Consider the following 22756-nt stretch of genomic DNA (forward strand, 5'->3'; position numbering starts at 1 on the left):
GAACAATATATTTCCACCTGTCAATGGCTGTCAAGGATGCTGTCAGCTTCAGAGCTGTCAGCCTCCTAGCAACACTAACTGTGAGCAGCGTCTAATTGGTAAACTGAGGGATTAGTCTCGAAATCAGTTTTGTTTGATCTCTCTTGTGATTGACAGCAGGCAGTAGACACTATTTTTGAATTCCCCACACAGTGTTGTGTATAAAAAAAAAAAGTGATCCTATTGAAGTTATTTTTTCTACCACAAGCTGTCTGCCTACAGTTTCAGTGATGGAAATCTGGCCCTGTGTTAAACCCTTTTTACTGCATAATACAAGAGATTTAAAAGCTGTTATTTTTCAAGAATGTTATCAATCATTATATACAAAGGTAAAAATGTGTGCACCAACCCGTAGCAAAACAAAGTTGCATGCACAAATATAGGGATTTTTTTCCACAAATATGTTATTATCATTGTCATCTTTAAAATACTTTTTTTTTTTTTCATTTTCTTCTGTCTTGTCAGGTGGCTTACCAGCTCCAACGATTACCTGCGATGGAGGAAATCTAAATGTATATTTATCAAAGTGTTGGCTAGAAGCAAATGGTTACAACACATCTGATATCACTCTGCAAAACTCCTCATGCTTGGCTACCAGGGAGGTTGTGAATAACACTGCCCAGATGGTTTTTCACAACTCACTAGCAAATAATGTTTGCAACAACACTGTTACTGTAAGTTTGAGCCACGCCATTTGGTGGTGTATTATAGAAGATCATACATACAAATGAAGTTTAAAAAGACACATTAAACTTTAGTAAACTCTATTATTATAAAACATTCAGTCCTCCCAAAATGACTGTTGCTTGGCTGCATCTGTCATTTTCGTGAGAGTCACAGACCCAAAACAAGAGCAGCTTTTATAGTAATTCCACCCTGTGAGTTAGAACCCCTGCCACCACCAGGTATTTCTAGAAGAGACCCTGTCACCAGATCATTCATCTTAACAACACTCTTCCTATAAGATTTACATATGCATTTAACATATTTTAGGAATGCTTACTAGTGTTGGGCGAACAGTTCGAGCTGAGCAAAAGCTCAACCTGAACATTGGCTGTTCGGCCCACCAAACGACAACAATGCATTCTAAGCCCTGATTGGCTGAAGCAATGAAAGCTTTGCCTGATCAGGGCACAGAGCACCATCAGAGCCATGATTGGAGAAAGTCATGATGACTTAGCCCAAGGAGAGATAGGCATTCCCATTGAACTGTGAGGGGGGCCAGAAGCATCTGTGTCCCCAGGCAAAGGTGGATGTGATCTGACCTCAGGCAGGGCACAACTTTCTCTGTTTTGTGATGTTGCCTGTGCTATCCATCCACAGCATGCAGTGGAGGTGGTGGATTGGATTTACTAAATAATCCTCATCCTCTATCACCCAAGCAGAGACTAGTGCGCAGTCCACCAGCTGCCAGAGCGGCTAATTCTGTCTCCTTGTCCACAGCCACTCCTGTCTGTCCCCAGAACCCTTAGGAGTAGTACGTGGCTGGGAGGAGGCAGTTCCAGATACTGTAATCCTCAGTGACCCTGAGGATTCTGCTTCTCCTGCCAAACTTGCGGGGCATAGGCTCCCTTATTTTTCAAACCCTGCGAAAGGACCTGAGAATTTGTGGCATCAAGGAGAAGGATCATTATTAGTTGGCAACCCTCCTTGACCGTTACAAGGGGAAAGTCTCTGAACTCATACCGTCCCCACAGAGGGAGCAGGGGAGGAAAAATCTTGAGGACACCTTAAAGAGGAGTTTATGTAATGCGTTTCCAGATTCTGGTAGGTTATAGTCTTATGGAAAAGCTACTTTTTAGGCTTTTGTTGGTCAAAGGAGGAGCGGTAGAGAAGGGGGTGGCCTCAGTGATGCATTTCTAAGTTTTTTTTAGTCCTAGAGGCCCACAGCTGCCAGCTTCCACATCCCACCGGCAGCACCTGCATCATATGGTGGAAGATTATCTAGGTGCAAAAAAAGACATGGAGAGCTTTTCCGTCAACAAACCACTGGGTTACTTGGTCATGAGAATAGACCACTGGCCAGAACTTGCCCAGTATGCAATTGAGATGCTGGGCTGCCCTGCATCAAGCATGCTTTCCAAATGGGCATTCAATGCTGCCGGAGGTTTTGTGACAAGTAGAAATAGCGCATCTGTCCACAGACTCCGTTGACCCGCTGACATTTATTAAAATGAATCATTCCTGGATTAGCAGTCGCTATCAGGCCCCTGACGCTGATATCGCCGATTAAGTGTTTTTGGGATGTGGAATCTCTACAAGACTAAGCTGCCTAGCTTTGTGAGTGTTGATTTTATCTTGATTTTATCTTGAAATCATATTTTGGTATAGGTGTCATGGTCACAATTAAAACCCAAGGACCACTTTTTCTGCCATTGTTTGACCGGGGCATATATTTTCAATTTTTTACAGCAAGGCAAATTCATGCTTTCATCCACAATACCTCTATAGGGTTATAGTGTGAAGGTACCACAAACACCCAAAGCCCAATTTTTCAGCATCTGTTAATTCTATCCATAGTCTGTGAAAAAGACAACAGAATTTATCCCAAATAAATCTCTAATCTTGTTCCGAGTGCACTAAATTGTAGCCTCATCATACAGACTGGCTCCCCAAGCCGTTCACAAAATAAGAAAGCTTGCAGGAAAAATCTATTTAAACGTCATTTTTTTTTCTTGATAAATGTCATTTTTGCTGCAGCAGGTTCTATACACGGTACAGATGCGCCATTTTACAGGCAGACTAAGGGGACCCCCGCCCCAGGCACTATATTTAAACTTTATATAATACTTTAAGCATCATTTAATCACTGCTCATTTAAAAATGATAATTTTTAAAACTTTTTTTTGCATAGATACATGTCCCCCAGGGCAGAACCCGGACCCCCATACCCTTTGTATTCCCAATACCTTGCATATAAGCCTTCAAAATGGGCACTTTTGATTTTTTCAATTCGGGTCTTATAGACTAATAGGATTCAGTGTGCGGTCCCGAACGTTTGCAATGTTCAAACCTAACCGGGGGGTGTTCAGCCCATCTCTAATGCTTACCTGTAAAAGCCCCTTTTGCATCCAAAGACCCTTAAACTGCTGCTAGGTGCTACCATGTTGGATGTGGTGTCAGCAGCCCAAGCAGACTCAGAGCTGTCACTCAAGTCTTCACTCCTCCCCCAGTGTATAAAAGTTTTATAGGGAGGGGAGGAGGAGCTGGGTCACCTCAGACAGTAATTTGACACTCCCAGGAGAGGAGAGGGCTATGACTTGGGAGGACAGAGGGGGAACTGTGGCTCTCCTGAAGAATTTACTTTTCCTGGTTGGTCAAATTTACCAGCAAACTCAAATGCACATTACAAGTGGAAAAAAATTGTTTAAGGAAAGGTAAGCATTTAACCACTTAACACCCAGGCTATAGACAAATGATGGCTGGGCGGTGGCTTAGTTATCCTAAGTGGACGTCATATGACATCCTCTCAGGGAGCGGCACTCACACAGCCGTGGGGCTGCGCAGCGGCGCGACCTGTTACCGGCCATGTCCATGTGACTGATGTGACCGCCATGACAAATCACAGCAGGTCACATAACAGTTGTACACAATGGATGGCTTTTGTTTCATGCCATCCAATGTGTACAACTGTGTTGCTAGCTGTGATTTCTCAACTTGATTACATGGTACAGACAGGGCCAATCACAGCCCATCTGTACCATTTTATTAGCTTTGACCAATCACAGCCTATCACAACAAAACAGACTGAATGAATTAGTTAAATTCAGTAACATGCTTGCTTATAGCAATGCAATGCACTGCTATTAACGAACATAATGTGTAAAAAAAAAAAAAAAATCTGATCACTTCCCTAGAGCAATACAATGTTATGATGGTAACATTTTATTGCTCTGGTCACAGTGTGTTAAAAAAAATCTTAAAAAAAGAGGAAAAATTTAATTAAAAAAAATTAAGAAAAATTATAACTTTTTTGTTTCCCGTACTTTCACCAGTCAATGTCTCTGATCACCAACACACCAGTTGTGTGAACAAGCTGTACTGCACTGGTGACAGTATGTAAAAAAAAAATGTGAAAAAGGTTTTTCAATTTCTGCTTTCCAAAAAGGGATAATTTGAGGGGTATTTCTACTTTCCTGGCATTTTAGGGCCTTGATAAATGAGATAAGCCATCTGTACATCCGAATTGATCAAATTTCAGATATATACCATAGTTTGTGGACTCCATAACTTTCCTACAGACTAAATAATATACAGTAAAACCTTGGATTGCGAGCATAATTTGTTCCGGAAACATGCTTGTAATCCAAAGCACTCTTATATCAAAGCGAATTTCCCCATAAGAAATAATGGAAACTCGGATGATTCGTTTCACAACCATTTATTCATAAGCCCTTCAGTTTATAGTCCATATAAAAAGATTATAGCATTGCGATAGGTTGTGTAACCATAAAATGTCCATCCACAAATAGCTGCTTCCATAAGGGGATTGGAAGCAAAATCCAGCAGGAGCTACAGAGTATCAAAGAGAAGAGAGGCATCTCTAAGTGTAGCAATATGGTTCTATTTAATGAAGGTACAACATTTAGCAACTCACATGGTTGATGAATAAAACAGGCACATCTAAGTATGCAGGCATCCGGGGTAAAGCTGTACACATAGACTATCTTCTGCACCGCCGGCTGCCAGTCTGTAATCCTGACTGGGAAGACCATCCTGCAGTAAAGCGATCTGAAAGTGAGGGGAGCATGGAAGGGATGACGTAGATGGCGGTGAGGAGGACGGTCTATGTGGACAGCTTTACCCCTGATGCCTGCATCCTTAGATGTGCCTGTTCCAATCATCAACCATGTGAGTTGCTAAATGTTGTACCTTCATTAAATTTAACCATATTGCTACACTTAGAGGCGCCTCTCTTCTCTTTTATACTCCGCTGTGACTTGAGGCTACTTGTATATCAAGACATCGCTTGTATATCAAGTCAAAATTTATTTGAAAATTTTGCTTGTCTTGCAAAGCGCTCTTAAACCAAGTTACTCTCAAACCAAGGTTTTACTGTACACTGATTTGGGTTATTTTCACATAGAAAATGTAGCAGAATACAGTTTTGGCTAAACTTATAAAGAAAAATGATTTATTTGCAAAATTGTATAACAAAAACAAAGAAAAACAAATTTTTTTTTCAAAATGATCAGTCTTTTTCATTTATTTAGCAAAAAATAAAAACCCAGTGGTGATTAAATACCACTAAAAGAAAGCTCTATTTGTGTGAACAAAATTAAAAATGTTGTTTGGATACATTGTTGTATGACCACGCAATTGTCATTCAAAGTGCAACAGAGCTGAAAGCTGAAAATTGGCCTGGGGAGGAAGAGGGTAAAAGTCCCCGATATTGAAATGGTTAAAATACTTGATTTTTTGGTGATTTTATCCGATTTTGATTTTTAATTTGATTACAGTGTCTGCTTTAACACAGGGTCTGTTTAAAGGCAAACAGGGAATCTGCATTTAGAGTACTAACTGAAACCCTGCCTGCTGCAGCACGGTGCGCCCAATCGGATGATACATCTGTATGATATTTCTACAGCAAATTCTTCAATACCCTGGGAACATTCATCTCCTCCTCCACTCATGCCCCCGGCATGTTTCCCCAGCTCCTATCGACAGATCTGGCACCTGCATGGTCGGTGCCATCAGGTAGAAGGAAAAGACCAAAAAAGGAAAAGGGTTCCCCTAGGGGTGGGACTTTTTAGGCACCAAAGTATAAGACAATCAATTATATAAAATCAATTCTTTATTTTATTAGATCATACAAAAAAATATAAAAACATAGGGCAAGCTATAGAATACTTCACAGCTAACAGTCGGATTAAAGACCACACGACCCCTGGGTTTGAACCCGACGCGTTTCGGAGTCTCTTGGAACTCCTTCCTCAGGGGTACCCTTGGAGGGTGGTATAATCCACTGTGGTGGTAAGTATGAATGGCCTGCCTGCACAGTTTAAAAACAAATGGTCAGCATATCACTGTTGTCCATAGAGAGTGCCGTTTTTAAGATGAAAAAGGTTTTTGCCAGGATCCTAGGTATTCAGAGTTTATGTGCCAACCAGTCTCAGTTGGAGGCTGGGTAGGAGTAGCTGGAACCCCAAAGAGACAGCAGATCTTTGGTAGAACAGAGAAACGTTCACAGAGGGAGGGAGTCCCTCACAAGACCTGTGTGTCCGGCAAAAAGAGCAAGCAGGTACCCCTGAGGAAGGAGTTCCAAGAGACTCCGAAACGCGTCGGGTTCAAACCCAGGGGTCGTGTGGTCTTTAATCCGACTGTTAGCTGTGAAGTATTCTATAGCTTGCCCTATGTTTTTATATTTTTTTGTATGATCTAATAAAATAAAGAATTGATTTTATATAATTGATTGTCTTATACTTTGGTGCCTAAAAAGTCCCACCCCTAGGGGAACCCTTTTCCTTTTTTGGTCTTGTACTTTTCGGGATGTGGCACCGTGGAGACATACACAACATGAGCAATATTTAAAATCAGGTAGAAGGAAGGACGTTCACTGATCTTCCCAACCTAGGAAGAACCCAGATGCAACGTGTAAAATTTCACTTCTGGGTCCTTCTGTCTCTTTTCCTAGTCACTGTGGCCAGGGATAAAGCTAATTGAGCGTGATTCACACTCCATTAGCTTCAAAGGAGGGCAGGTGAGACTTCAGGGGTCTCCTTACGATGTCTATTTAAGAAGAACCTGTCACAAAAAAAAAAGTATCACATAGGGGACTTTTTGTCCTCTGCATAAATACACCCAACCCTTTAATTCCCTCACCCAAGACATTTGTGTGAACACAAATATGCGCATACAAACGTGAAGACATGTGACTGGGGCACCTATGTGTGAAAGCATCAATTCCGCTACCAATGTTACAGATTGCCACACACACCAGAATGAGAACAATTCTTATTCCATTATTCATGGTTAACTCTAAAAGGGATGACCTATAGGGGCTTTTACAGCTTTGCCCATGGAAACTTTAGGGTACAACAGTTTGTCACTGCTGTACTAGGCACAACCTCATTGCCCTACAATTAACTTTATTAACACTTCCCATTTCCCGGCAATTTAAGGATTCTAAAAGCCGAAGACGGAGGCTGACATTCGAGTCATGTGACCGCTGTAATTGGCTGTCACAGCGGGTACAAGATCTGAAAGCTCTCGATCGCTAGTATACATCTGGAGCTTTCTGGTAACCACCAGCTACTGTGCTGGGAGCGCGCTCTCAGCACAGTAAGTGGTTTACGCAGGGTTGCAAATATGCAGCCGTTTGGTGTAAAGGCCCACACACCCAGGGGCCGCTTATGTGGGTTCAGCCGGTGTGAAAAAGTTACGTTTTTTACTGAAATTCTGTTCTTAATGAACCATTGCGCTAAAAAAACGTTACATAAAAAATTAGATCTACCACTATTTTATTCACCAGGGTGTCTGCTGATTGGCTCACTGATTTTCCCAGAATTCTACAATAAGATACAAGTCAGATTTTTAGCATCCCCTGCAGCAAAAATTTAATTTTTGGTAAGATACTCCCAATAGGAAATGACATCTAAAGGGATGTAGAGCTTGCAACTTTCTTCTTTAGAGTCCTGATTTTGCAGAAGCTGGTTGTTAGTCATGAAAATAAATTTAAGTTTATTAAATTCATTGCAATGTACAGAGATCACCCAGAGGGGAATTTTTCTTTCTCAACAAAAGTGGAGTTATGCTTTAAGTATTCATCACCATCAAAAAAATAAAATGGTTTTTTTTAAACATTTGTGCAAAAAATGTAAAGACGGCTCTGGCAGCAAAGGGGTTAATACAGTTTCCCTGCCTGCCTTTATTTTAGAAGTACCAGGTGGTGGTATGGTCTCTTTAATTACAGAAACAAGGTGCAAGGGCTCTAAAAAAATCCAAGTTTGAAAATTAAACAAAGGATTTTGATTGGTTACAGATTTCCAGCTAGCACACATACTGTATACCAACTCTAAAATAGCTTGAATACAAAAAATAATTTTTTTAACAAGAGTGGTGTAAAAAATTACTGGCAGAAATGAATGCAAAAAATTAAATAAAATTAAATATTTGTTGTTTTGCATTTATTATGGAGCTGTGTGTTTTCTGACCTTGTTTAATGAACTGTGCTATTCTCGTTACAGCAAAATGCAACCTATGTCTCGTATGCGAATAAGGTGTACATTCCTGGTGTGCTATATCCAGTTCAAATACGGAAACAAATTATTATGAATGTGTCTTGCATTTTCTCTTTTAATACAAACATTCAGCTCAATGTCACACTGAAGCCAATACTTGGGTAATTATCATATAATACACAAAAAACATGTGCTAACAATGCCAATTTGAAAATATCTAATTTGCAAATTGTACTGTGTTGGTGGTAGGCTCTCATGCAAGCAGCCATTCCTGGGCACGCAGAACACCTACTAGTTCCAGGGCAGTGACTCTATAAAAGTGGTTAAAATCTAAATCAGCCTTTCTTGACCAGGGGGCTGACTAAGGTCATCAGGGGTGCTGTAGCATCCTGGTTGAGAGAGGCTGTAGATCAAGCTCCTGCTGTGAGCTCCTCCGTTCTCAGCCCTAGTGGAAGCTCAATCAGGAGAACAATGCAGAGCAGTAGATGGGGAGGTGGAGGTGTCTTCCTGAGTCATGACCTGCTCCATCTCCTCCTACAGTACACTCAAAAACAAATAGTTTACCTGGCAGTGCAAAGGCAGGTTCAATCTGCATTTGTTAAAAGGATTTATGTGCGTGTGTGTATGTGTGTAAATACACTATATTACCAAAAGTATTGGGACGCCTGCCTTTACACGCACATGAACTTTAGTCTTAGTCCATAGGGTTCAATATTGAGCTGGCCCACCCTTTGCAGCTATAACAGCTTCAACTCTTCTGGGAAGGCTGTCCACAAGGTTTAGGAGTGTGTCTTTGGGAAAGTTTGACCATTCTTCCAGAAGCGCATTTGTGAGGTCAGGCACTGATGTCAGACGAGATGGCCTGATTTGCAGTCTACACATTAATTCATCCCAAAGGTGTTCTATCGGGTAGAGGTCAGGACTTTGTGCAGGCCCGTTAAATTCCTACACCCCAAACTTGCTCATTCATGTCTTTATGGACCTTGCTTTACCGTGACCGTCCCGGGATATCAAATAAATCCCAGTGTCCAGCTAATCTGGGCTGAATCCCGCAGTGGACCCCAATGCTGGAACATGTTCCAGCACTTAAATCTACCTGTCAGTGTGCGCCGCATAGTCCCCCAACCTCCCCTGCCTGCCCACTTACCCGCCCACCAGCTTGTCTGCCCTCTCTACAGAATGGGAGAGGAGGTAGGCTAGATCTGTTCCAACTCCTCCGCATGTCCCCTTGTGTCTGCCCACAAACCCACGTACAGCCTATACTGTGGCTGTGAAGGGGTTGTGTGGGTGGGAATTTTGAAGCGGTGCACATAATGTCACTGCCTGACCCTCGAGAGAGCAGCCAGCTTTGGGTGAGTAAAAGCCTGTGACTGAACTCACCCCTTCCTCTCTTCTTTCCTTCCATGTGCCTTAGTGATCCTTTCTTCCTGCTTTCCATATGCCTTAGTCATCCTTCCTGCTTTCCATGTGTCTTAGTGATCCTTCCTGCCTTCCATGTGCCATATTGATACTTCCCACCTTCCATGTGCCATAGTGATACATCCCACCTTCCATGTGCCATAGTGATCCTTCCTGCCTTGTATGTGCCATAGTGATCCTTCCTGTCTTCCATGTACGATAGTGATCCCTCCTGCCTTCATATGTCATAGTGATCCTTTCTGCCTTCCATGTGCCATAGTAATCCTTCTTGCCTTTCATATAACAAAGTGATCCTTCCTTCCTGCCTTCCATGTGCCATAATGATCCCTCCTTCCTTTCTTCTATATAGCATAGTGATCCTTCCTTCCATATAACAGTGATCCTTCCCTCTCTCCGATTTCTCTCCCTAAGGGTTGGTTCACACTGAAGATTGCAGTTTGTGGCACAGCAATCAAACCATATTTTATAGGTACTAAGAAGCCCAGATTTTGTTTAACCATAGCCCTTAAGCCCATTATCATGTTTGGCCGTGCCCACTTTTTGTCACTATCTCTCTGGAATGTCCCTCATTCTCAAGTTAAAAGTTGGGAGGTATGAGTATCTATATGATGCCAAAAGTAGAGACAGGTGCCAGAGATAGCGTGCCTATGTACAACATGTACATTATTAGTGGCCCCCAAGGACAGATAAGGGAGCTGGAAGAAGTGGAGGAGAAGGTGTTGGCTGCAGGGTATTGAGTGGCTACAGTGAGCCTGAACCTGCTAGCACTGGAGAACTGCATGCTAGTAAGTAGCTGTGCCATAATGTGCAGGAAAACTGTATATACTTGCACATGATAGCAAGAGCTCATCTCTTCAGGCCTCCAGCATATCACAATTATGTGAACTTCCTGAACACCTTCATGCAATCTTTATATGTACCTTTGTTTATGTGAAAAGGTTGACACCTTCAAATGTAAAAAAAAAAAAGGGCTCAATTACAACCACTTTAAAATTCCATCAAACTACATGTTAAAAGCAATGTTATTTTATTCAGCCTCATGCATTTTTCACCAATGTTTTGAGGATCTTGCTACTTTATTCATTCTTATTGTCATCCGTTTCTTGAGCACGATCTCCATAAATCCTTTCAGAGAGACCATTAGCGACTAGGGACACTGTTACTAACTGCCTTTGTGCTTGAGGTGATTGTGGCCGTATTAGTGCACTTACAACAGAAACAATTAAATACTGTCCATAATAATTTTTTTTATTTGCATTAACATACAATTTTTCAGGACAAGCTTTGGAAACCTTATTCTGAAAAATTGTATGTTAGAGCAAATAGAAAAAGTATCACGGACAGTACGCAATCATTTCTAACCGCCTTTGTCAAACCAAATATACCGCACTGTAAAAAAGATAGGGGCGTCCAGCCAATAACAATGCACTGCCATTCACAGGGACAGGTAGTGAGGGGAACCTACTTAGTGAGGATATAGGAAGAATTTTTTTTTTTTAACCTCGTATCCAAAATGTAAAAGGTTATAATTTCTTTACTGTGGATTGCAGTGTGGTGTGCTACATTTTATTCTGTACACCTACCTTTGTTCACAGTTCAGATTTCCAGCAGCTGTTTTATAGGACTAGCATTTATTTTACAGAATTTAAAAGAGAAGTTTGGGTTAAAAAAAAACAAACAAACATCCATGCTTACCTAGGTGGATGCAGCATGGATCAGATGCTTCATCTGTCCTCCGCTGCCTCTACACTGAGATCAGAGCGATCAAACTGTACTCCTGTGATCCATAGGGGAAGGAGGTTTTGTAGGGCCAGTCGGAAGTAGAGCTTTGGCTTTTTGGCTATACTTCTTCCATTTCAATAAATCTCCCACATTCTGTGATGATGACAGGATTCCCTTCTCTTCACTCCCAGGAGGCTCCTGAAAAATAGTTGCTACATGGTGTTTCCAAAGCTGGACCTCAGCTGCCAAATTTGTAATGTTTGCTGCAGAATAAATCCCTCTTTGTGCCTCAAAGTTTTCTGCCTATCCCAGTGCCCAGGCACTGAAAAATATTTGTGGCTATTAACTCACAAATAAAAACCCTGATAATTTCAGGAACAGATCCACTGGGTTACTGGGTCATGAGAATAGACCACTGGCCAGAATTTGCCTAGTATGCAATTGACTTGCTGGGCTGCCCTGCATCATGCTTTCTGAAGGGGAAGTTAGTGCTGCTGAAGGTCTTGTGACAGATAAAAGAGTGTTTCTGTCCACAGACTCAGTTGACTGGCTGACATTTGTCAAAATGAATCATTCCTGAATTAGCAGCAGCTATGAAGCCCCTGATGTCGAGGTTGCTGATTAAGTGTTTTTGGGAGTTGATTTTATCTTAAAACTATTTTTATGGTATAGGTTTCATGGGCATAATTAACACCCAAAGACCATTTTTTCCGCACCTGTTTGACAGGTGCATATCATTTTTATTTTTTACAGCATAGCTAATTCTTGCTTTCATCAAGAGTACCTCTATAGGGTTATGGTGTGAAGGCTTCACCAACATCCAAAGACCATATTTTCCGCAGCTGTTTGACCAGGGCATATAATTAAACTTTTTTACAGCAAGCCAATTCTTGCTTTGCTCAAGAGTACCTCTATAGGGTTACGGTGTAAAGGCACCATCAACATCCAAAGACCAATTTTTCCGCAGCTGTTTGACCAGGGCATATCATTCCAATTTTTTACAGCAAGCCAATTCTTGCTTTCATCAAGAGTACCTCTATAGGGTTACGGTGTGAAAGCACCCTCAACACCCAAAGACCAGTTTTTACGCAGCTGCTTGATCGGGGCAAATAATTAACATTTTTTCAGCAAGGCCAATTCTTGCTTTCATCAAGAGTACCTCTAGAGGGTTACAGTATGAAGGCACTATCAACACCCAAAGACCAATTTTTCTACACATGTTACTTCTATCCAAAGCCTGCAAATGAGACACCAGACTTTATTTAAAAAAAAAAAATGTTAATCTTGGCCTGAATGTACTATAATTTGGCTTCTTCACATAAGACTTGCACACTGTGGTGCGAAACTTTATTTCCATCCAAAGTCTGCCAAAGAGACCAGAATTTATCCAAAAAATCTCTACCCTTGTTCCGAGTGCACTAATTTGTGGCCTTATCATACAGACTGGCTCCCTGAGCCGTTGTTTACAAAATAAAGAAAGCTTATAGGATAAATTAATTTAAATACCATTTTTTTTCTTTATAAATGTCAGTTTTGCTGCAGCAGGTTCTATACATGGTACAGATGTTCCACTTTACAGGCAGACTAAAGTGGACCCCCCAGGCATTATATTTAAAGGAATTTTTCATTTTTATTGTCTTACTTCAAGCATCAAAAAAAAAAAAAACTGTTCATTTAAAAACATTATTTTTTAAAAGTTTTTTGTGCATTGATACATGTCCTCCAGGGCAGTACCCAGGCCCCATACCCTTTTTATGTCCAATAACTTGCATATACTGTAAGCCTTTAATTTGGGGACTTTTGGTTTTTCGAATTCGGGTCCCATAGACTTTAATTAGGTTTGCGGTTCGGGTCTGCACTTATTTTAGTTTGTTGATTTCCAGAGTGTTGTATTTTAACGTCCTAATTAGTGTGAAAAGATGCTTTATTTTTTAGTAGAACAGTAAAGGGTAAGAACCATTGTTTGGATGTTACAAATACAAGGACCCCCCTTTGGGAAGCTTCTCCTAGCTTTCTACCAGGAAGGCAATGTTTACCAATTTAGGAAGTAAAGAATTTTTTTCTAAAAGCAATCAGGGTCTGTTCACACCAGACACCACACCAAACGTGTTTCTGTGCATGTTTCCCATACAGAACAGCAAAGTGCTGCCCTTGGTTAATGGCACCCCAAACGCATCTAGCAAATGCAGCTCATTTGTGGCCATTAAACCACATGGTACCACAGTACCATGCAGTTTGGTGTGGTGCGATTTTCAAAAGTCACATCTGCCTTACTTTTTGAGCATTTCTGTGCCTTTTATAGCCTATTGAATAGGTTGTCAAAATTTAAACACACAGTAGCGCCCACAAACACATGTGCATTCCAATGTGAATGGGCCCTCAAACCTAACATGATTTATTACCCTTTTCTGCACTTTTTAAAAAATAAAACAGAATGTTTAGCTGGAGTTACACTTTGAGTAAAAATAAACAACTTTTTGCCAAGTTTGGAATGCTGGGTTACTTCATTGCAATCCAGCACCATCATTGGTCAACATTCTTAGAATGTAAAAGCTCATAGAAGTACAGTAAGTGTGATGGTGAATTATTCAGCCTAGCCATGATCCTATCCTATCAGTCATATGCAGCCTAGCCATAATCCTATACGTAAGGAATTATACTGAATTAGGACCCTTGCACACTTTTATGAGCTAAAATACAGCCCATTCATTCTAATGTGCCTATGCACACAGGCGCGTAAATGAGCGCTGCGTATTCTTCAGTAAGAACAAAATAGAAAAATCTGCATTTTTGGACAGTAATTAACGCCTAATGCGCACATTTGCGTGCGAATACACGCAAATGAACGCACACGAACATACTGTTAATCTGCAAAATGCTAATTTGCATATTTTACAAAACCGCGAGAATACATTTGCGCGAAAAGACGCAAATTAGAGCAAAAATGCGCGCATTTCAATAAGACAAATTTACGGCAGAAAAAGGAGATGCTCAAACAGGAGTATCGTGTGTAAGAGGCCTTAGTGTATCCAAGGATTAGTAGCCAATTCCAAAATCTGTGATATTGGCAGGATACGTAAGTTCATAAGTTTTGTATAAACTTTGCAGATCCTTTTACATGTGTCACACATGTTCACACATTGTGTAGTGAGCTCAGGCCATGTGTTTTTTTTTTTTGTTTTTTTTTTAGGTCTTCTTCAATAAGCGTTCCTGGAATAAACGCTAACCTTGCCGTAAACATGGGTGTTTATAAAGACAGTTCATTTACCACTTTGCTCGCGGATACTGACCCATTGTATGTGGATGATACTATCTATGTTTCAGTGATCATACCAAACCTGGATGCCAGTACATTTAAAGTCAAAGTAATGACCATGAATGCCTTTCCTGGAGGAGCTGTTACCCCAGTATATAATCTACTTACAAATGGGTAAGTACAAAAAATCATGAAGACAAAAAATAAGTCTGTGAGTTCTTTATCCACTTTTTGATACTAAAGACATACTGACTTCAATATATATGTAATAAGTAATGCAGTCAAACTGTTCAGAAAAAAGTATTTTGGGCAAAACTATGGACTGTACCCAGAACAACAAAGTAAAGAACTTAAAGTTGATCTAAAACCTGTATCTAAAAGCTCATATAAACTGTGATGGCGCTAACCTCCCCTGGTGTTTACATCACCAGCACATTAACTCTCCATAGACTTGTAGCACACCCCTTGTAGGAGAGCTGAGTTAGGATTCCCCACTGCTACATGGCCAGGCACACAGCATTTCCTTAATGCATTCCAACACATTGGCTTGTTTTTGTTGTTTTTTTTTTTTTAGGGGTTTTAAACTTGGATGCGGCTGGGAATTTATGGGCTGTCCAACTTGAAAAAATGAAAAATGTCCAGGACTATGAACAAGGGGGGCAACTCCCTCCTTATTTATACAATGTCCCCTTTTTTTTCCTTCCTCCTGCACAAACTTAGTGCAATTGTACAGCACAGAAAACATTCCTTGGCTTGTTTTTGTTGTTTCATTTAGGAGTTGATAACTTGGATGGGGTAGGGAATCTATGGGATGTCCAACTTGAAAAATGAAAAATGGAAAAATGTCCAGAACTATGAACAAGGGGGACAACCCCCCCCCCCCCCCCCATAAACACAAATTCCTCTTTTATTCCTTCCTCCTGCACAATTTCAGATCCCATGTACAGCTCCTGCTGATCACTCCAGGGGAACTAACGGTTATTAGTGTTAATTCAGCAACTATCCATTACAGGCTGGGAACTTCCTGTCCCTTTGTGGATAAAGGTAGCACAATATAGAGTGAACAGCATATCCTTCTGCCTTCTTGTAGACCCTGAGTCCAGTTCCACTGCTGCAGAAGATACAAGTCCACCTGGCTGCTTGCTTCCCCAGTCCTTCCTTACTGGCACTCTTCCCCAGTCCTTCCTGACTGGCACATCTCCCTAGTCCTCCCTGACTGGCACACTTCCATGGCGTTTCCCCCAGGACAAGGATGAAGACCTGAGCACAACACTGTATTTAGAGAGCATTGATACTGCTGATTTATGGGGTTTTCTCAGTCCCCCTGCCAGCCCAGTTCTGGGGATTGGCTGAGGTCCCATAAATATTCATGGCAGCTCCCCCTCACCTCCGCCCTCCACTTCTAGAACATTCTTCAATATTCCAGCTACCAGAGGGAGGCACTAAAGAGCTGCCAGGATGAGTCATCCAGCCCTGTCCTCTAGTAACCCTGACCCAGATTCAGTGACTCAGGTTTTAATCCTAGTGGTGGCCAAATGCTTTTACCTACACTACTCTTCTAGTAGCATACACTAGAGGGTGCTACAGACCTAAATAGGAAATTAGTGGCATTATTTGTGACCTTTGCACAAATGCTACGACATTTACAATGAATTTTTTTTTAAAAAAACAGACCCTATCAGGAAATGTCTTAAGGAGGTCAACAGAACAGAGATGCAAAAAATGAAAAAAAAAAAAAAAATCTGAAAACAGCGTTCTATGAAAAAAAATACATGGCAATTGTTTATGAGATGCAGTGCTTTAGCAAACTAAATGCCATCCATTTAAGGTTTAGATCAACTTTAAAGGAAACCTTTCTCATTTTGCATATGCTAGTTGACTAACTATTATGATGACACTTTACCTTCAATTATTTAAGCTTCTGACCCAGAACAAATATTCAAGTAAGGATTGTGACTTTTCTTTGACTTTCCTTGTCTTTAATTTTTTTCCTGTGTCTGTGCTATAGTAAAACTTTTCAGTAATATCTAGACCTCTCCTCCAACCCATGCCGCTGAATTCTGTTATGTTCATTAAAAGTGCAAAGAAGTCCACTTCACAGGCATGAAATGTTGATTTTCTGGGTAGCTCCTCCTTTTTCTGTAACTGTGATGTCGTTCTCCAACAGTGCTAATTTCTGGCAGATCAACAGGTATTTGGAGGGTCTTCAAAGAGATAAAACATGGGGAAATGTACATGTATTGTGGAGATTAGGGATGAGCTTCGAGTTCGAATCAAACATTGGCTGTTCGCTCATTCGTCGAATGACGAACAAATGGGCTTCTTTGTGGGAACTTCGAGTTCCTGCATTATCATGGACTCTGACCTCTGATTCCAATAAATCACCGGCTGTATATTTATATATATAGGCACTTCAGTTTATGTCAGTTCATGTTAGTGTTGCTGAAAAAACGGCGTGGGTCCCCCCCAGTCCATACCAAAATTAAAAAAAAAAAACAGCGTGGGGTTCCCCCTAGAATTCATACCAGACCCTTATCCGAGCACACAGCCTGGCTGGCCAGGATGGGGGTGGAGGCGAGCGAACACCCCCCTCCTGAACCATACCAGACAGGGGCCTCTTCCCCACAACCCTGGGCTGTGGTTGTGGGGGTCTGCGGGGGGAGGCTTATCGAAATCTGGAAGCCCCCTTTAACAAGATACCCCAGATCCCGCCCCCCCCCCAAGTGAATGGATATCAGGTACATCGTACCCCTACCCATTCACCAAGAAAGTGTACAACAAAATAAAGATAAAAGCCAGTTTTGGACAAGTCCTTTATTAAAAAATAAAAAAAATAGTGTCCCCTGATGATCAGTCGCCCACCCGCCTGAAAAATAGAAAAAAAAAAAAGAAGCTCCTGCTTCTTCGGATGCTTTCCACGCTAATCAGCTGTTTGAGTTTGACAGCTCTTTTATAGGGATCTCACGTCACGAGCCGCCCCATAATGCACTGCTCAGGTTCAGTGAATAAATTACATGACGTCAGTAATTTATTCACTGCACCTAAGCAGTGCATTGTGGGGCGGCTCGTGATGTCAGATCCCTATAAAAGAGCTGTCAAACTCAAACAGCTCATTAGCGCAGAAAGTGTCTGAAGAAACAGGAGCTTCTTTTTTTTTTCTATTTTTCGGGCGGACGGGCGGGCGACTGATCATCGGGTGACACTATTTTTTTATTTTTATATTTATTTTATAATAAAGGACTTGTCCAAAACTGGCTTTTGTCTTTATTTTTTTGTACACTTTTTTGGTGAATGGGTAGGGGTGCGATGTACCCGATATCCATTCACATGGGGGGGCCCAGGACCTGGGGGCCCCCTTGTTAAAGGGGGCTTCCAGTTTTCAATAAGCCTCCCCCCCGCAGACCCCCACAACCACAGCCCAGGGTTGTGGGGAAGAGAACCCCTGTCCCCATCAACATGGGGCAAGATGCTTTGGTGTGGGGGGGGCAGTGCTCCCCTGCCCCAAAGCGCCCACCCCCCCTTGTTGAGGGCACGTGGCCTGGTATGGTTCAGGGGGGGCGCCCCCACCTGGCCTGCCAGGCTGTGTGCTTGGATAAGGGTCTGGAATGGATTTTAGGGGGAACCCCACGCCGTTTTTTTTTAATTTTGGCATAGGGTTCCCCTTAAAATCCATAACAGACCCGAGGAGCCTGGTATGGATTTTGGGGGGATCCCACGCCATTTCTTTTTCATTTTTTTTATCTGAATTGCTGGGAGCAGACAATACATTACAGCTGTGAGCAAGTTTAAAGCGGAGTTCCACCCAAAAGTAGAACTTCCGCTCTTTTGTTTCCTCCCCCCCTCCTGTGCCCCATTTGGCCCCTTTCAGGGGGGAATGGGTAAATGTTTTTGACAGGTACTCTTCCCAACTTCTGGGATACGGCACAGCGGCGCCGTCCCTCGGAAGCTCGGCACCCTCCTTCCTCCTCCACTGGCGTGCCAGTATGAATGCGCAGCGCACTCTGCACATGTACAGTAGGGACCTGCCTGTGAAGCCGCAAGGCTTCACTGCCCGGTTCCCTTACCAGCAATGGCGGCGGCAGCACCCGACAGCCGATGGAAACATCGGCTGCGGTGCCGACATCGCTGGACTCCAGGACAGGTAAGTGTCCTAATATTAAAAGTCAGCAGCTACAGTATGTGCAGCTGCTGGCTTTTAATTTTTGGAGGGGGAGGCGGAACTCCGCTTTAAATTACATTTTTTCCTTTAGAAATGTCAGTATTGCTGCAGCAGGCTATATACATTGTACAAATGCACCACTTTACAGGCACGGTAAGGGGACCCCCCAGGCACGATATTTTAGGACTTTTTCATTTTTATTCTTTCACTTTAAGCATTCTTAAAATCACTGCTCCTGTAAAAACGATTGTTTAAAAAAAAAATGTTTGCATTGATTCATGTCCCTCAGGGCAATACCCAGGTCTCCATACACTTTTTTTGGGCCAATAACTTGCATTTAAGCCTTTAAAATTAGGACTTTTGATTTTTCATGTTCGTGTCCCATAGACTTTAATGGAGTTCATATGTTCGCTAGAACATTTCCCCTGTGAACCGAACAGGGGGGTGTTCGGCTCATCACTAGTGGAGATGTACTGAATATGCTTTTTGCCTGACATATGTTTTAAAAGTAGGTAGTTGTATGATGCGCCTGCAGACACTAAAGTTCAAAAAAGATTAATAAATTGTTTATATTTTCTTGCAATATTGGGTTTGCCTGCCATTTAGAACACTTACAATTAGAGCTGTCACAGTGTCTGTATCCAAGGCAGTACTCAAGGAATAAGCAAGCTATCTATATTATTTCACCATTAACATTAAAGTGTTACTAGACCCAGGACCCTGCATTCACTATATCTGGTCTCCCACAGTACACAGAACATGCAATCGTTTTAGTAAATACAAACTTCTAAATACCGTTTCTCATTAGCCGTATATAGCAGGCTTGTGGCTTCTATCAGTGCCTGGTTAAAGCTTTTAGTAGGAGTTTTCATACTGCTCTCACTGCCCTATCAGGATGCAGGATCCCTGACCCTCTGTCTGGACAGCTCTGATTTGCCCTGAGCTAATCACATGCACTCTCCCAAGAAAAAAAAAAAAAATTCTATAGCAATACACCAAACTGAGCATGTGCAGACTGACTCCACTAACTCTGTCTTATTCGAATGTTTTTGGGACAATGCAAGAAGAGGATCTGTGCATACAGGTTCAAACAGCCTTTTTACACAATGCGGAGGATTAACCCACAGTGAGTATAAAACATGCTTTACTGCATATACAGATTGATTTTACTGTTGTGGGTTTAGTAACACTTTAAGCAGAACTGTGCCTTCTAAGGCCCTATAACATTATAATGTATTCCTTCACAACATTTGTGTCACTTCAAAAGATTTACTTTGCCATGCTTGCTACCATTATTTGCTTGTTTTTTTTTTTTTTTTTTTTAACCTAGTGGTATCAATTAATATATTATTTAAATCTGTTCCTGGAGTACTGAAGATAATTATATTTCTATTTATGTAGGAATTCAGGTCAAGATTTTTTCGTGTGTTACATTTTGTCTTACTATAATATGATTTTCCAGTATTGTTTTTTTAGAATACTTTTAAAATACCCACTACAATAATTTAAAATTGACTGATTTTGTGTCCAGGTGCCCAGCCAGCGGTGTACTTGCCAACCAAATGACTGTGCTAGCAAATGGAGTCGGCAACGAAGCACGGTTCGCAATGCAAGTGTTCCTGCTAACTGGCTTTAACAGTGTCATGCTCTCCGCTAATGTCGCTCTCTGCTCATCTAATTGTGCCTTGGTAAGGTTTAACATACCTGTCAAATATCTTTTGCAGTTTATCTATCTAAAAGAGCAATCCAGATTGTGTTTGTTAGATTTGAAAGGAGTAGCCGATGACACTAAAAGCTAAATCAAAAAAACAGAAGCATTCTGACCTAGATCAACACAATGTGCACTAATAAATAAGCCCCATTAATGTTGTTAGGGGGATAAAACAAACCTAAAATCATTGAAGTCAATGTGAGAAAATAAAAAGCCTCACCATAGCTGTAAGTCGAAGGAAAATAAGCCCTATGTCATTGATGCCAGTGGGATAAAATAAGCCTCATATCATTGGGGTCAATGAGGAAAAACATACCCCATATTTGGTGCTAGCGGGATAAAATAAAACCCATATCACTGGACTCAAGAAAGAGAAAAGAGCCCCACCAATGGTGTCAGGGGAGGACAATAAACCCAATATTGTTATTACACGTGGAATAGAATAAGCTCCATATTATTGGTGTCAAAAGTAAAACAGCTGCATATTTTTGGTGTTAGTGGGATAAAAGAAGGCAATTGCTGGTGTCAGTGATAGCAAAATAAGCCAAATCATTAGTGTCAGTTGGAGCAACATTAAAACCCATTGTTAGTGTTTGTGGGATAATCCACTTTAGTGTACAATCCCCCAAATTTTGTGTCATTGGGTTAAAAAAAGTACATGGGATACAACAATATCCCTATTGTTGGTGTAAGTGGGATAAAATAGGTTCTATATTATTAGTGGTAATTGGATTAAATAAACCCCAAATCATTGAAGTCAGTGTGATAACCTAAGGTCCATAGCATAGGTGTCATCAAAATAATATAAGGCTTAAGGATGATGTCAGTGGGATAAGATTAGCCCTATATGGAGCTAGTGAGCAGAGACATAACTAGAACCTTCAGGGCCACGGTGCAAGAAACCATGAAGGGCCGCCCTGACCCACACCCTCCCCCTTCCATCTGAGCCCCGGGCTTCCAGTTCTGGGAGGGCATCCATGGACATCCTCCTAGAACCCTGCCTCCCGCGTGCCCCCTGGGGCATGCATCCAGAGAACTCTGTGACTGCTCTGTCCTTCGGCTGATCACAGATCACGGTAAAGGGCCAATCACAGCAGCCCTATACCATGTGATCAGTTGATTACATGCAAATAGACTTACCGTTTATCGGCAGTCCTTTCCTCCCATGCTGTGTCTGTGTGAGGAAAGGAGAGCCATTAATTGGCAAGACTGTCAATACATTGTTTACACCGCCTATCAGTGCCATCTATCAGTGCTCATCAATGCTGCCTATCAGTGTCCATCAGTGCAGCCTTTCATTGCCCATTAGTGCCACCTATCAGTGCTCATTAATGCCATCTATCAGTGCTGCATTTTAGTGCCACCTATCAGTGCTCATCAATGCCGCCTATCAGTGCCACCTTTCATTGCTCATCAATGCTGCTTATCAGTGCCCATCCCTCTCTCCTTCTGTGTGCACCACAGAAAAAGCAGAAGCTGAATGATAAAATTTAGCTGCTTAGCTTCACACTTCCCGTGGTGCACACAAGAGGAGAGGGGCGGGAGGAGAAGGAGCAGATCGGCTCTTTCCTCTCCCATCCGTGCGAGAGGGGAGGAACTGTTAGTGCAGGTTCTAGGCTGTAAAAGAGAGACGCTCTCATCTCAGAGCCCTGCGGCAAGCAACCATGCTGGGGTCCCCCGACAGTGACGGAATGCCAGGGCCCAGTCGCAGGTGCAACCTTTGCGACCCTGGTAGTTCCACCACTGCTAGTAAGACAAAAACAAAGGCCCAAATAGTTGGTGTCAGTGGGATTAAATAAACCCCAAATCATTGTTGCCAGTGTGAGGGTTTTGTCTTTTTGGTGTTAGTGGGATAAAACAAACCCATTGTTGGTGTCAATGTTAGCAAAAAAAGCCCCAAATCCTTGGTGTAGGTAACAGCAAAAATAACACCATTGTTGTTTTCAGTTGGAAAATATAAACCCCATATCACAGTCAGTGGGATAAAATAAGCCTAAAATCATTGTTGTCAGTGGGATAAAATAAGTCCCAAATTGTTGATTTTAGTACCTTAAATAAACCCCAAATTATTGGTGTCAGTGGGAGGAAGATAAGCTCCAATTTGTCGATGTCATTAGAAGAAAAAAAAGCATTAGTGCTTTGTGGGTACTTACCTGGACCTACATTCCCACTCTGCCTCTTTCCTGAAGCCTGAACTATACTTACTGTCAGAGTATATACAATGTCAGTTTAGTCAATTATGGTTAAAAAAAAATGTTTAGGTAGTGAAT

General features: G+C 41.7%; 1 protein-coding gene across 1 annotated transcript in view; it reads left to right on the forward strand.

The window, feature by feature from the left end:
* LOC309545285 (pancreatic secretory granule membrane major glycoprotein GP2-like) overlaps positions 1 to 22756 on the forward strand; it is a gene marked incomplete at both ends in the record, with an annotated part of 51629 nt that overhangs the window by 12594 nt on the left and 16279 nt on the right. Inside the window, 4 exons of the mRNA XM_082244423.1 lie at positions 505 to 713; positions 8226 to 8380; positions 14551 to 14790; positions 20307 to 20463. Of these exons, the coding sequence (XP_082100549.1) occupies positions 505 to 713; positions 8226 to 8380; positions 14551 to 14790; positions 20307 to 20463 (761 nt within the window). The remainder of the gene's footprint in view (positions 1 to 504; positions 714 to 8225; positions 8381 to 14550; positions 14791 to 20306; positions 20464 to 22756) is intronic.

This window comes from Pelophylax lessonae (assembly GCF_965119305.1).
Source record: "Pelophylax lessonae genome assembly, chromosome: 2".
Lineage (NCBI taxonomy): Eukaryota > Metazoa > Chordata > Amphibia > Anura > Ranidae > Pelophylax > Pelophylax lessonae.